We start from the raw sequence: 13,604 nt of genomic DNA, 5'->3' as shown, positions 1-13,604 counted from the left end.
GGTTAAGAATAATAAAACAACAAAAAGCTATTATAAGGAACGAAATGTTAATTAGAAATAACTGGGGAAATAATGCAGGAACAAGAACAGACGCATCAAGAACGGAGTGTCGGAAACCAATTTTTGGAAAGTTTGTATTAAATTTGTTTTAATGTGGCCGATTTGGTAAAAATTTGGAAAAATCAATAAAAATGATTTAAAACAACAACAACAACCTGGTGCCCTACAGGTGTTGTCGTTATTAGTTTCATTTGTGGATCTAGTTCCATGTTCTGGACTACAACTTGCACCAGACCCAAGCATCCTAGGACGATGGGAATTATAGTCCAAAACCAGGTTGGGGAAGGGTGGTTTAAACAATATTGAGCTATATGGACCAACGTTTGGACTGTCGAAAGTAGATTCCTATAAAGGTAAACAACCTTAAACAGGTGAAGGATGAAGAAAGGGAGGGTGAGGATCGAAAGGGTTCAACAAATTCACCACAGCCCATGGTGGCAGGCATTGCCAGTTACTTGAAGGAAGTGAGTGGCAAGTAAACAGTTTGATGTGGCTTGACCCCAACACATTTAAAGGGCAATACAAGCCAAAACAATGGGACTTTTGTTTAGATACTTCAAACAGGAGAACTCCAGTTGTTTAGATAGTTCAGTTTTCAGAATAGGAAGGCCAGGATAATAGAGGATGAGAATGAACCTGAAGTTTACACTCTGAATGGGTTTTTGTCCAGTAGGAATAACAGGGAAACAGAATAAATGTAGGATGTCCCTCTCTTGGATGGAAAAAAAAGAAATATAGGTGGAGGGGAAAGTTGGAAACAAACTGAGATTTCACTAAACTGAGTATTACACAGAGTAAAAAAAAAAAATCAATCGCTTTCAGGATATTAGAGCTAATTTCCTCTTGTCCTTTTAGAATAGCTGAGAGAGACTTGAGGAAATGAGTCAAAATCCTGGAAGATGTTTGTACTACACTAAAAAGACAAACAACATCTGTAAAACGGCACTCAAATGTAAAGGGAAACACTGCGTGAGATAGCACTTCTCAAGAGGAGTGAAAATGACAGGAGGACAAGAAAAGAACCTGCCTAAAGAGGTTTCACCTTGACTTATCAATGCCTCTGCTTACAAAATGCATCTCATAAATTAATGACACAATCCTATGTAAGTTTACTGGGAATTAAGTTAATGCTGATTTCAGTGAGACTTAGGTGGGCATGATATTGGAGCCTAACAGCACAATCCTAGACATGTCTACTCAAAAGTAAATCCCATTGGATTTAATGGAGACTCCTCTCCTCTCTACTTGGGAGCCGCCACCGCCACCTCTGGCCTCTGAGCTGCCCCATTCCTTCCCCAAAGAGAGGTGCCTCCTCACACAGGCCCACAAGGGCCTGCGAAGCACCCCCTGGCCTGTCCCAGAGATATCATTCACCTGAGGAGCTTGTAGCCAGGGCTGCTGCAACAAACAGGTGTGCAAGCCTTTGGGAGGCAGAGATGCAAAAGGGCATCAGAGGAGGAAGGGAAGGAAAGAGGGGCAGAGGCCAGTGTTGCCTGTGGCACCCCTGACTATCATTCAAGGCACCCCAGGGTGCCATGGCACACTGGTTGAAAACCACTGGGTAAGGCTATATCATTTACAATGGTCACATCCAAAAGATAGGTCGCTGTCCCCGAAGGGTTTACAAAATCACATCTGGCATATGGAAAGTAATACAGTGGTACCTCGGGTTACATATACTTCAGGTTACATACGCTTCAGGTTACAGACTCCGCTAACCCAGAAATAGTGCTTCAGGTTAAGAACTTTGCTTCAGGATGAGAACAGAAATCGTGCTCCGGTGGCGCGGCGGCAGCAGGAGGCCCCATTAGCTAAAGTGGTGCTTCAGATTAAGAACAGTTTCAGGTTAAGTACGGACCTCTGGAACGAATTAAGTACTTAACCTGAGGTACCACTGTAGAGAAAGGAATCGAGTACAAACAGGGGGAGAGTATATATTTAATTCAGTTATACATACTAAAAACTTGGGGTTTTTTTGCGGGGGGGGGGGGGAATAAGAGGGGATATGCAGATAGCTTCCTTCCCTAGCATGAGGGCTTAAAATGAGGATAACAGTACAATCCTATGCAGATCTACTAAGAAAGGCACACTCAGTTCAGAAGGACTTACTCCCAAGCACCTGTGTTGAGGGTTGCAGCCTAAGACAATTCAATGGAGGTCACTTCAGAACAGTTGAGTATAATACTGGTATATTTTACATATCCATAGTTGATAAAGGTCTCACAATCTAGTAAAACAGTGGTGGCCAACCTTTATAGGGAAGTATGTTAAGCGTTGCATCTTAAGTACGCAATGCAGCCAATCTAGCGTATACAACGATTCATATAGTTCCCACAGCTACATTGCCTCTGACTCCACCTAGTGTTGGCCTCCCTGCCTTCCAGCCTCAATGGCATAGAGGAGACCCACCTGCATGGTTTCTCTCTCGCGCGCAAGTTTCAGATCCTGTGAGAATCCTCCTACTGCACAACAGGACAGGGAGAACCTTCAAAAACCTGCACATGCAGGTTTGACTATATGAAAATCCACTTGGAAGAAACGTAAGACACTCACCCCAGCTGGAACAGGCACACGTGGGTACGTGATTTTATTGTGGACGAAGGCAGGCAGCCACAAACCAAGCCATCAGCTCATCGAATATACTGTAAGAAGGCTGCCCAGCAGCACACCTCCCCATGGCTCTCATTTGCAATGAATTTTGGAGCACTTTCCCACTTTATCTTACCTTCTACAATCTCTGCCTCACACCCAGGCATGCCAGGGCTCTAAGGGCTGGCAGCAGTGAATCCAGCCATAAAAATAGGGGAGAACTAGTAAGCCAAGTCAATATTTGTGGACAAAAACAATGAGTGGAGGAGGAAGTTATCTCCCGCTTGGACTACTGCAATGCGCTCTACATGGGGCTACCTTTGAAGGTGACTCGGAAACTACAACTAATCCAGAATGCGGCAGCTAGACTGGTGACTGGGGGCGGCCGCCGAGACCACATAACACTGGTCTTGAAAGACCTACATTGGCTCCCAGTACGTTTCCGAGCACAATTCAAAGTGCTGGTGTTGACCTTTAAAGCCCTAAACGGCCTCAGCCCAGTATACCTGAAGGAGCATCTCCACCCCCATCGTTCTGCCCAGTTGCTGAGGTCCAGCGCCGAGGGCCTTCTGGCGGTTCCCTCATTGCGAGAAGCAAAGCTACAGGGAACCAGGCAGAGGGCCTTCTCAGTAGTGGCGCCCGCCCTGTGGATGAGATGTCAAAGCGATAAACAACTACCTGACATTCAGAAGACATAAGGGAAGTTTTTAATGTGTGATATTTTAGTGTATTTTTGGTTTCTATGGAAGCCGCCCAGAGTGGCTGGGGAAACCCAGCCAGATGGGCGGGGTACAAATAATAAATTATTATTATTATTATTAGGAAGGCGGTGACAGTACTGGAAAAATCCCAGACAGGTGGCTGTCTGGACGCCAAGAAATATGATGCTGGTACCTACAAACTTGAAATGCTTACTTCGCTTTTTCCTGACATATCAAAACTCTGACATTGGTTTCTAGATATTTTGAAATATTTTTCCACTACTGGATAGGTAAGGGAGGAAGAGCACAATAATGCAAATATCTCCACCCCACCCAAAACACCTGCCATGCTGCCAGTTCCAAATAGTGCAATATTTCTGTTTACGCTATGCTATTCAACAAAGTACTGTAATTCAGAACACCTTCCATGATCATACAGTGAGAAGAGTTGGTAAGGGAGAATAAAGGTGTCTTATGTTGCTCTGTTATTTTGTCATTCTTTGCTCTGTGTGGATTATTTCATCCTCTGAACCAGTGTTTTCTTTTCCCCCATAATGTTTCGTGAACTACCAGAAAACAGACTGCCTCAGGAAGGGGGCAGGCTCTCCTTCCTTGGAAGTAGAAGTTGGACGGTTATCCGTCAGGGATGTTGTAACTGCAAGATTCCTGCCCTGAGCAGGAAGTTGGGCTGGATGACTTCCAAAAACTCTTGCAACTGTAAAATTCTATAATTCTAGGTCATCAAATCTGGGAGATCTTCAAGGCTCAGCATGGCATTGGACAGGGAAAAAATAAATTGCAGTGTAGACACTGGGTGATATATTTTTAAAAAACCAGTTCCACTAGTGCAAGGACTTTTGGCTACACCATGGAACTTCTACTTCTCTTCTCCCTGTGTATCCCCACCTTCCGGCAAATCTGTTTTGGAGATGATCCCACACCCCTGAAAAACCTTCTGGAGCAGATTTAGGGAAGGAAGTTTACAATAAGCGACAACAAAATAGCATACCCAACTTTTTTTTAAAAATAGTAAGAGGTAAAAGTAGTAAGAGGTAAAATACTGTGATGTTAACATATATGAGAGAGTGCTGGAGGGGAAATAGTTAAATAGGTTGCACAGACAGGACCCAGGGGGTGGGGTCAGTGGGTCTATAAAACCATTTCTGGGAGGAGTTCTGAGAGGAGTTTGTTGGGAGTTGTTGGGGGGTAGTTGGTGGGATTTAGTGGGTTGGCTGGTTGGGAAAGACAGTTGGTAATAGAGAGACAGTTAGGGCCGTGGGTTCTTGAGTGTGGTGAGGTAGAATAGAGAGAGGAAAATAAGACTAAGAAAGTAGAGAGCAACAACGTTTGGAATGCTGTAAAAGTTTTGTTTGTGTCTGAAATAAAATACACTCTTCTTTATTAATTGAGAAGCTGACTGAGACTGAAGTAATTGTACCAAGGAGGACCTGGTTGGTGGCAGCGGATTAGTGGTGTACGGGTCAATAGTCCGTGAGACGACTGGGGGCTCCGTACGAACGCCACCAAGACAAACAAAAAAATTAAAAATTTGATTAAAATCTCTCTGAATTCTTTTTCAAAGTGTCACTTGCCATCTAAAAGTCAACAGGGAGGGTTCCAAGCAAACCTCTCTAGGCAGGGACATTCACAGCTGTGGTGGTAAGGCTTGCAATCCTGTACACATAGTTGAGATGATGGAGGTGCTTACAAGAGAAGCTCCTTGTACAATCCTTGTACAGTGCGTGTGGGCAGGGTTCGAAATTAGCAGAGTGCCAGGCGCATTTCGCACCTAAGGATTCTCCATTTGCGAGCACCTCCAAAAGTCTGGGTGCCATTTTTTGTGTGCCTGGCTGACACTCAAGGATTACTGAAATGTATGTGCTTTGAAGCCTTGAAATATATGTTAAGAATAGACAATATATGAAGGAGTTTAACAATAAAGAGTAGTGTGTGTTGGAAACTTAGTATGGTACCATTATTTTTATTGTAAACACCAAATTAAACATTTATTAACAATTTCTGCCAAAAGTGTGGTATTAACAATGTGTCACTTATGTGAATTGTGTATTAATTCATGCTTATCAAGATAATAAATAAAAAGGGTTGCTGACACATACACACACACCCCAGTGATAACTAGCCATTTTGTTTTGGCACCCACAACTCAGGTCCCAGAAGCCATTTGGCTCCTGGCTTTTCTATCCCAGTTTCTAATACTGCATGTGGGCAAATATAGAGGAAAAGGTGATGGGAAGAATTACTGTAGGCTATATAAGGCTTTAAAGTGAAAAACTATCCATTTGAATTGGCTCAGAAACAAGCAGGTGCTGATCTTTTAGGACAGGCATAGGCAAGCTTGGCCCTCCAGATGTTTTGGGACTACAACTCCCATCTTCCCTAGCTAACAGGACCAGTGGTCAGGGATAATGGGAATTGTAGTCTCAAAACAGCTGGAGGGCCGAGTTTGCCTATACCTGTATTAAGACCATGTCGCAGCATTCCACAAAGCTTTTGTACCTGTTATTGTTTCTGAACTGTCTTCAAAGGTAGTCCCATGTTAGGTAGTCCATGAAGTGGTTCCCAAGACATGAGATTATGGAGACAAGAGGATTCTTTATAGCCAAGCTTGAGAAATTCTATATTTCTATAATATAATATATAATATATATTTCTATAATATTTCTATAATATGCTTGTGTATTACTGGACAACTTTCCAAGATGCAGCATGCATCTGATGAAGTGGGTCATAGCCTATGAAAGCTTACGCTGTAATAAAATCAGTCTTTAAGGTGCTACAGAAGTCTCCAGTTGTGAATCCTCATCTGCAATTCTCAACCACGTCTCATGCAGCAGGTCAGATGAAATCAAAACAGTAAGGTGGCAGCTACATTCAAAAGGTTCACGGAGGTGGCATGCATGGGTTTTTCCCAACCTCATCAGCACAGCCACCCTGCCAGGATGTTAAACAGAGAGTCTGTGACTTGATCAAGGTTAGCCCATGAAATTCATGACGAACTGGGAATTCAACGAGTCCAAAATTTCCATGGTTTGAGGGAGAAAGGAAGGCCACAGTACGCAACCTTCCAGTTAAGGTGTAAAATGGAAAGAAAAAAAACTGTACGGAAAGTTTGGAAGCCCACCCAGCCAAGGCCACAAAGATGCAAAATGTGAAAAATTTGAAGAGTTGAAGGTGTTAATAGCTCAGTTTCATAGGAAGGTTAAAGTTAGGTATTGTGCCAGTTCCCCTCTATTGAAAAGCGTGAAGCAGAACAGTAAACAAAGAAACTAAACCTAATGTAAATGTCTGCGCGATGTTTGCCTAGGTAGAGATCCATTAGGGCAGTGTGTCTCCTTCTGTATCTTCATGCTTCTCCTCCATATTAATAAATTAATCCAATGTGTCACTCAGAGCAAAACAAACAAATGTTCTCTTCTGTGAGGCTCCAGAGAACACCCAATGCCCGAATATAGTTAAACAAAGAAACAGGAGGCAGAAATAATCACTCCAGCAACCTCTTGTCCTTTGCACACCAACGCTTAAAGAGGTGTGTTGACCTTCCAAAGAAGCTGTAAGGCCAACCCTGTTTTCCCAGGTTTTTCCTGAAGAAAAAAAGACATCCCAACAGAAATCATGAGGCACCCATCACACGTGTGTGGGGAAAACCAAGAAAAGCTCAGTTGCCTTATCTCTGGCCTAGTATTTAATCTTTGCAACAATTAAACCATTGATGTCAATAATGGAGACCATGTTTTGAAGTAGAATGTTCAGAAATGCATTAAAAATGGATGTGGCTTTCACTATTAATATGGAGGTCAACAGGTGGAAAGAGCAAGCTTACAGCAGGGTTTGTATTTGTTTAGGGGGTGATCTCCCTGGTTTAGCTCCATTTGCCTGCTTCTGCTTTTTATCCTCCTCCTTCTTGTCATCACCACCATGACAGAAAGGCAGCTCTGATTCGCCCCTTAGTGGGCTGGCTGGTAGATCCCAGGGGGGAGAACGTGGAAGGAGAACTCCAGCTCACTGTTCCTCTGTGTTAATAGGACGGCACTGCTGAGATGACGGATTTAAGTAGATCAGCTTCTAGCTCATTTCACCTTAAAAACCTGCTGTCTAGTGACCCTCTTACATACAGAAACACACACAGTACTGCCATAGGCCTGGCTAACATTTTGGGAAGACTGTGCAGCAATCTGCAGATGTGCATGGCCCAGCCACAGATATATACCCTTCCTCTCCACAGCAGTGAATACCCACACACAGTGCGAAGTGGATACTCCAAATTGGAAGGCTATGTGCACTGAAATCCAATTTGTGTGATTTCTCTTTCACACACGAACACACACAACTACATGTGTTGTATATGGAGACTGCGACCCACTCCTCCAACCAAGAAATATATAGAACTGGTCTGTAAACATGTAAACCGGGCCAAGACTTGCACAATATGTTGCTGCACTATGCAGCCTGCCCATGTTGTTGTGGGGACAGAATGTGCTGTAATAGGTGCAGCAGTTTGCCACCTGTATTCCTGTCAAGGGATAGCTGCTACTTGCTCCAGGTAAGCAGAACATAATGATGCAAGGTTACAGCTTCTCAGAGATGTACTGATGCCTTCTTAAGAAGTACCCAGCTGATAACAGTGATTCTAAGCAATGTTTCAGGCAAGGAATCAGGACCAATCGCTCCCTGTTCCTGGGTTAAGAATTTCAGCAATTCTGTCTTTCTTTTTGTGCACGTTAACATAACTCCCTGGATCACTCTATCAGACTGATTCCATCAACTTTGCTCACAACAAACCACACCTTCTTCTGCGACATGTCCTTTGCCAGGGCAGAAGAGTAAAGATGTCACTAACATACCTCACATATTCCACTAGCAGGCATGTACAACCTCGGGTATTAGTGTGCAACCTGATCTAATATTAAGACTTCTCTATGTTCACATGGCACAACTTGAGATCACCCTGAAACAAAGCATCTACCTCAGCATCTTTAAGAGGTTGTTTCCAAGTACCGTAGTTTTGCTCAATCCGACTATTATAAAAGTCTAAAGTTCACCTAAAGTTCAATTCTAAAGTTCATCAGTAGCCAAAGTGGTCCCCATCAGATTTTGTGGACCACAAAAGTCACCATTTCTAAGTCATGCATCAGGAGGGCTACCCTTAATGAATACAGTGATACCTCAGGTTACAGATGCTTCAGGTTACAGACTCCGCTAACCCAGAAATAGTACCTCAGGTTAAGAACTTTGCTTCAGGATGAGAACAGAAATTGTGCTCCGGTGGCGCGGCGGCAGTGGGAGGCCCCATTAGCTAAAGTGGTACCTCGGGTTAAGAACAGTTTCAGGTTAAGAACGGACCTCCGGAACGAATTAAGTTCTTAACTCAAGGTACCACTGTAGTGCTAAGCCCAACAGAAATAAATGACACATAGATGCTAAAGTGTGTGAATTTAAGCCAATGATTTCAACAGGGCTAAAGTATTGTTTCAACTTCCTCCAATTTGTGTCCCTGGCTTTGTCTTGATTCTAATTACGCAGCTGCTGCTGCCGCACCATCCTCTGAAAGATCAGAATCTGTTCTCCCCATACCACCTGCCAATTGCAATTCAATTATAGCATTTTGCAACAATACAGCAGACACTAAGCAGTTTATCAATGGCTATTAGCCACAATAGCTCAACTCCACAGCCCTCTTACTGCAATCACTAACAAACATAGCTGAATGTGCAGTGTCCAAAGACCTTCAGGACACCAGATAGATAAGCCCATTCTCTCTCCTACTTCTAGATTCCACAACCACCAGCCACTAGGTCCAATTCCTGGCCATCTATTTGCTTATTGCCACCGGGCGGTTCACATAATCCGGTACTCACAAGATGTATTGCACAAAAACATGAGCCCTCTTCAGTTGTACTCAGCCCTGTACTCAGGTGTACAGAACACATGGAGGTTCTTCTGAGAAAATGGCAGCTAGCCCTAGATGCTTGATTGGTGCCAGTTTGAATGAGGGGTCCATGCACATGAGGATACAATCTCTGATGGCCTAGAGTTCTCCTCTTTGTGGGGACAGCTCTACAAAGACATCTCCTTACAGGCATGCCTCCTTTCACATTGATGCCAATCAAATGCCAGCTGTGGATATGGCCAATACGTGTACAGATATCTAGGGTGTGGGGCTAACCAGGCAGCCTCTTCACATTGTTAAGCTATCATGGTTAAAAGCCATAGACTGATTCAAGCACAAAGCTCTTGAAAGGCAGTGGCAGCTTTTGCCAGCTTAGCATTGCCAACACTTCTGCAGCAAAAATTGTAGCGTGTGCTCATTTATTTATTACAATACACTGTCTCCCACTGTTTCACCAATGGCGCTCAAGGTGGTAAACAACAATAATGTAAACACAATGCTGGGCTTGTGCAGCAATTTGCGTTACTCCTGCTGTGTGCAGTTGCTCTTGGGATCAAGCTATTAAGATTCTGCTTCATAAACTGCTGTTTGTGCGCACAGTCAATGCTACATCAAATAGCCAAGTGCACATTTATGGGAGTCCACTGGCAAAAGACAGATGAGTGGTAGCTTGGTAAAGACTGGACAGGTGTCTTTTGCTGCCAAAAGCTGCAGCTGGTCACCAGGTACACCTAATAAGAAACAGGTGCAGCTGCAGCTGTTTTCAAATCACGTAAGGATTGAGGTTACCAAAGGTGCCATGCAAGCTGATTCTTATACCTCCAAGTTAATGGTTTTAAAACTGCAATGCAAACCATGTTTTACCTAGATGGCTCCATGCAAACTGACAGAACAGAGCAGAGGGATTTGTGACAAGGTCAACGCAGAACTGCAACTGGGACCAAAGGAACGAAATTACATTGCTGGGCTCCTTAATTAGCCATTGGGGAAACCCTGAATTAGGTGTGCTGGGTTAGGCCACAAAACCATCAACGTCTCTGTTGCACAGGCAAATGTAGACCCAACAAACCCATTTACATTAACCAAGAACAGATATAAACAGCTTTGGTTTCTCCTTCACTAGAAAAATGCTGGACACAGCCCTCAATCTCGTGCATTATTTCACCGCTGTACGCTATGCAACGTTCATTTCAACCGCAAAGGCACGCTGTACTGATTAGGAGATAAGTTAGCCTCAAAAACACTCGCTCCCCCATGACAGACACGATACGGAAAAACCCACCAACTTGCTTACAAAAAATAAAATGCAGAAGTTTCAAAAGTTGTTTGCATAGGCAGTTTTGCAGGCATTCGGGAGTGAGAACAGTATATGGTTGCTGGAGTCTCCTCTCAGTGGCAAATTCTAATATTGCACCTGCGCAGGATGCAGCTCAGACTCCTTGCGAAATGGTATTAAAAGGGGGAGGGGTTAAAAAGATATTTTAAGAGCAACAAAACCATCATGTTGGAAGTCCATAGCTACAGCCAACATAGAGCAAGTTGAGAACATTTAAGCAATTATTCCTGTGCAACCAGCACTGTAAACCACTCTATTATGCCTCTACAATTATATCCAGGGAATGCTGTGACTTCTGCATGGTGTTCCTAACCCAGAGCCTTACTAATCCTAGACAAGCTTTCTATCTGCCACTACTCTATAGAGAAACTCCCCCTTCCCCAAAAAGTATCATCTCAGCACTCCTTTTTGTTGTTGTTGACTTAACGTCCTGCTCCAAAACACATTTCAGTGTTCTGTATTTCCAGTAAATAACATTCCTAAAAGATCACAATAGCAGATCTACAAAGTGAATGAAGGGTTGTTTCTTTATGTGTAAGACAGGCACTTCACACAGTTTGTATAACAGAATAATACACCATGCATGTGGCAATCCATGGACCTTTGCTCTGTGGATGTCCAGAGCCATCCCGCATCTCAGTTGATTTCACTCAGCTGCACTGAGTTTCGGGTAGGAATGAGTGGTTGGCAAGGTTTAACAACACATTTCTGCTTAGGTTTCACTGCTGTACGAATACAATTAAGGCTCTTTGAGTGGCTTCTGACATGCACCTACCAACAACAGGTACGTCCACCGGTAGAAGGCTGAAAAACACATGTTCACTATATAATATGTCCTTTCTATGTACCAAATGGCTCTCACTGACAGGTGCCAGCAGAGGGTGGGAATCACCTGCCAAAATCACCTTATGAGGATGGGGAAAAGGAATGATCCGGCAAACAACATGGCAGCAGTTGCCACTTTAAGACTCAGTATGTTGGCTCCCCAAAGAAACAGGTCGTTTTATATGCCATATGCAGGTTCCGCTCTCAGCACATGTTGTCTGACACTAAAAAAAACAGCAGCAGCAATGGCAAGATAAATCTTGCGTGTGATAGTGGATACATATGACCTGCGGAGACATGGCTTGTGAGTTGGGATGAGCAAGATTCTTCAGCAATGGCTACACAACCAAGTGGTAGGGGGAATCAACACAAACTATTGCAAGTATTGGTGGGTTGGTCTGCTCTACTAACATGACGAAAATTATTTCTCAATATCAAAAGATTTGTAGAAATTACAACTTGCTTTTATGCAATCAAAAAAAACCACCCTGCATTTTCAAAGCAACATTTTTCTATAAAGGGTAGTTATGCTCCGAGTAGACCCACTGAAATCAATGGGACAAAGTGGCATGATTCCAAGTCCTATGGGCTTGCTTCTGCTCTAAGGTGCACAGGATGTGACTGCGTTGTCCCCTTGATTTTGCCACATAACTTGATTTTCCCTCTAGGACGGGAGTGCTCCTTGCAGAATACCCGTTTCTCCAGAGACTTTAGGACAGGATTCACTGATGCGATATACTGGGGCGGTCATTTGAATCTTACTAAAACACGTTATTTGGAAAAGCTCCTTCGCAATCAGTGAAACGTTGTGTTTTGTTTTGTTACCATCCCCACCCCTCAAAATATCATAACTTTAAAGTTGCGCATTTAAGTATCGCGGCTTGCAAAATAAACCTGCAGCGCCTTTCCTGACGCTTAACGCGCCTGCGGATCGGAGCGCTGGAGCCTAAGAGAAGGCGCATCCCGCGATTGGCATGACTGCAAACACTGACCCACTGGCCGCCTACAACTTCAACCGGGCTCGAGATCCCTTCCCAATGGGAAGCGGGTGAAGCTGACCTCGAGCTCCAACTGCCCTTCCTCTGGGAAAAAAGAGGCCGAGCTGTTTCAGCCAAACTCGCAAAGCCACCCAAGCTGGTTGCCAAACAATCCCTTCTGCCCCCCACGCCCCCAATTTCCCCACTCTCCGCCTGACCCTCAGGCGTGTGCATATTCTGTGCTCCTCGATCCCCAGATCCCCGGCACGGATCTCTAGGGAGAGGCGCGAACCTAAGGACGCGCCTCCCACCCGGACACCGTTTGTGCCTCTCCGCGCGCGCCCCTCGTTCGGCTGCCGTGCGCAACCGTCCTCGGCGCGCCAGGTGCCGCCGGTGGTTTCCCGGAATGCCGCCGTTAAGCAGGGATCCGACCCGCTCGCTTCCCACCTGTTGATTCGCCCAGAAGAAGAGCCAGCAAAGCGACCGCCCAGAAAGCTGGGGAGCCTTCCATGGTGCCGCTGCCCGGCGTCCGATCCTCCAAGCGCAGAGGCTTTCCAGGCTGACCTTTCGGAAGAAGGGTCCCCTGCGCGCGTAAAGACACACAGAGAGACGCGAGCAAAGCCACCTCCGCGCAGGGAGCCCGACTCGCACTGCCTCTCGCCTCCTGCGGCCACGCCTCTGTCTCTCTCTCTCCCTCTCTCTCCAGCAGCCCACTGGCTCCGACAGACAATATTCCCGCGACAAACTCCAGGGGCTGGCGCGGGGTAGGGAGGGGGGGACTTGCAATGTTGAGGGCTGAAGGGAGACTATCAGACCTAGCAAATTACCGTATCTCTCCGTTTTTGTTTTTTTTCTGGAAGCGTTCTAACGTACACAGAGGAATCCTTTCCCTTTTCAGTTGGAAAAATAAATAAATAAACCACTCTCTCCCCTCCAAGTCTCCCAGACACTCCAAGGGAGAGGTGTTAATTAAGAAGGTAGCACTGTAGTTGTTTTATGGAAAGGGGAAGAGACAGTGCAGAAGTAGCTCTCCAACAATGAAAGCCACCATGACTTCCCTTCAAAACTACAAAGAAAACATTTATAACAGTTGCTGTTATGGAGTCAGCTGTTCTTTATGAGATATGTTGTGCCAAAACATGAGCCCTCTTCTGTTGTTTAGCACCCAGGTGTGCAGAACACATGAAGTTGTGCAACTCCAGAGGGGA

The 13,604-nt window shown here is 44.7% G+C and overlaps 1 protein-coding gene across 2 annotated transcripts in view; it reads right to left on the bottom strand.

Annotated features, from left to right (window-relative positions):
- The window catches only part of KIT (KIT proto-oncogene, receptor tyrosine kinase), a 78,326-nt gene extending 65,193 nt beyond the window's left edge, over positions 1-13,133 (bottom strand). Inside the window, exon 1 of one of the 2 annotated variants that reach the window (XM_079990001.1) lies at positions 12,844-13,133. In XM_079990001.1, coding sequence (XP_079846127.1) covers positions 12,844-12,907 — 64 coding nt within the window. In that variant the 5' untranslated portion in view covers positions 12,908-13,133. The remainder of the gene's footprint in view (positions 1-12,843) is intronic. The other variant, XM_079990002.1, reaches the window with a different exon arrangement.
- Between the last annotated feature and the right edge of the window lie 471 nt (positions 13,134-13,604).

The sequence above is a fragment of the Podarcis cretensis genome, assembly GCF_951804945.1.
Source record: "Podarcis cretensis genome assembly, chromosome: 9".
NCBI lineage: Eukaryota > Metazoa > Chordata > Lepidosauria > Squamata > Lacertidae > Podarcis > Podarcis cretensis.
Note: the sequence above shows the minus strand (reverse complement) of the source record. Positions and strands in the feature narration are given on the sequence as shown.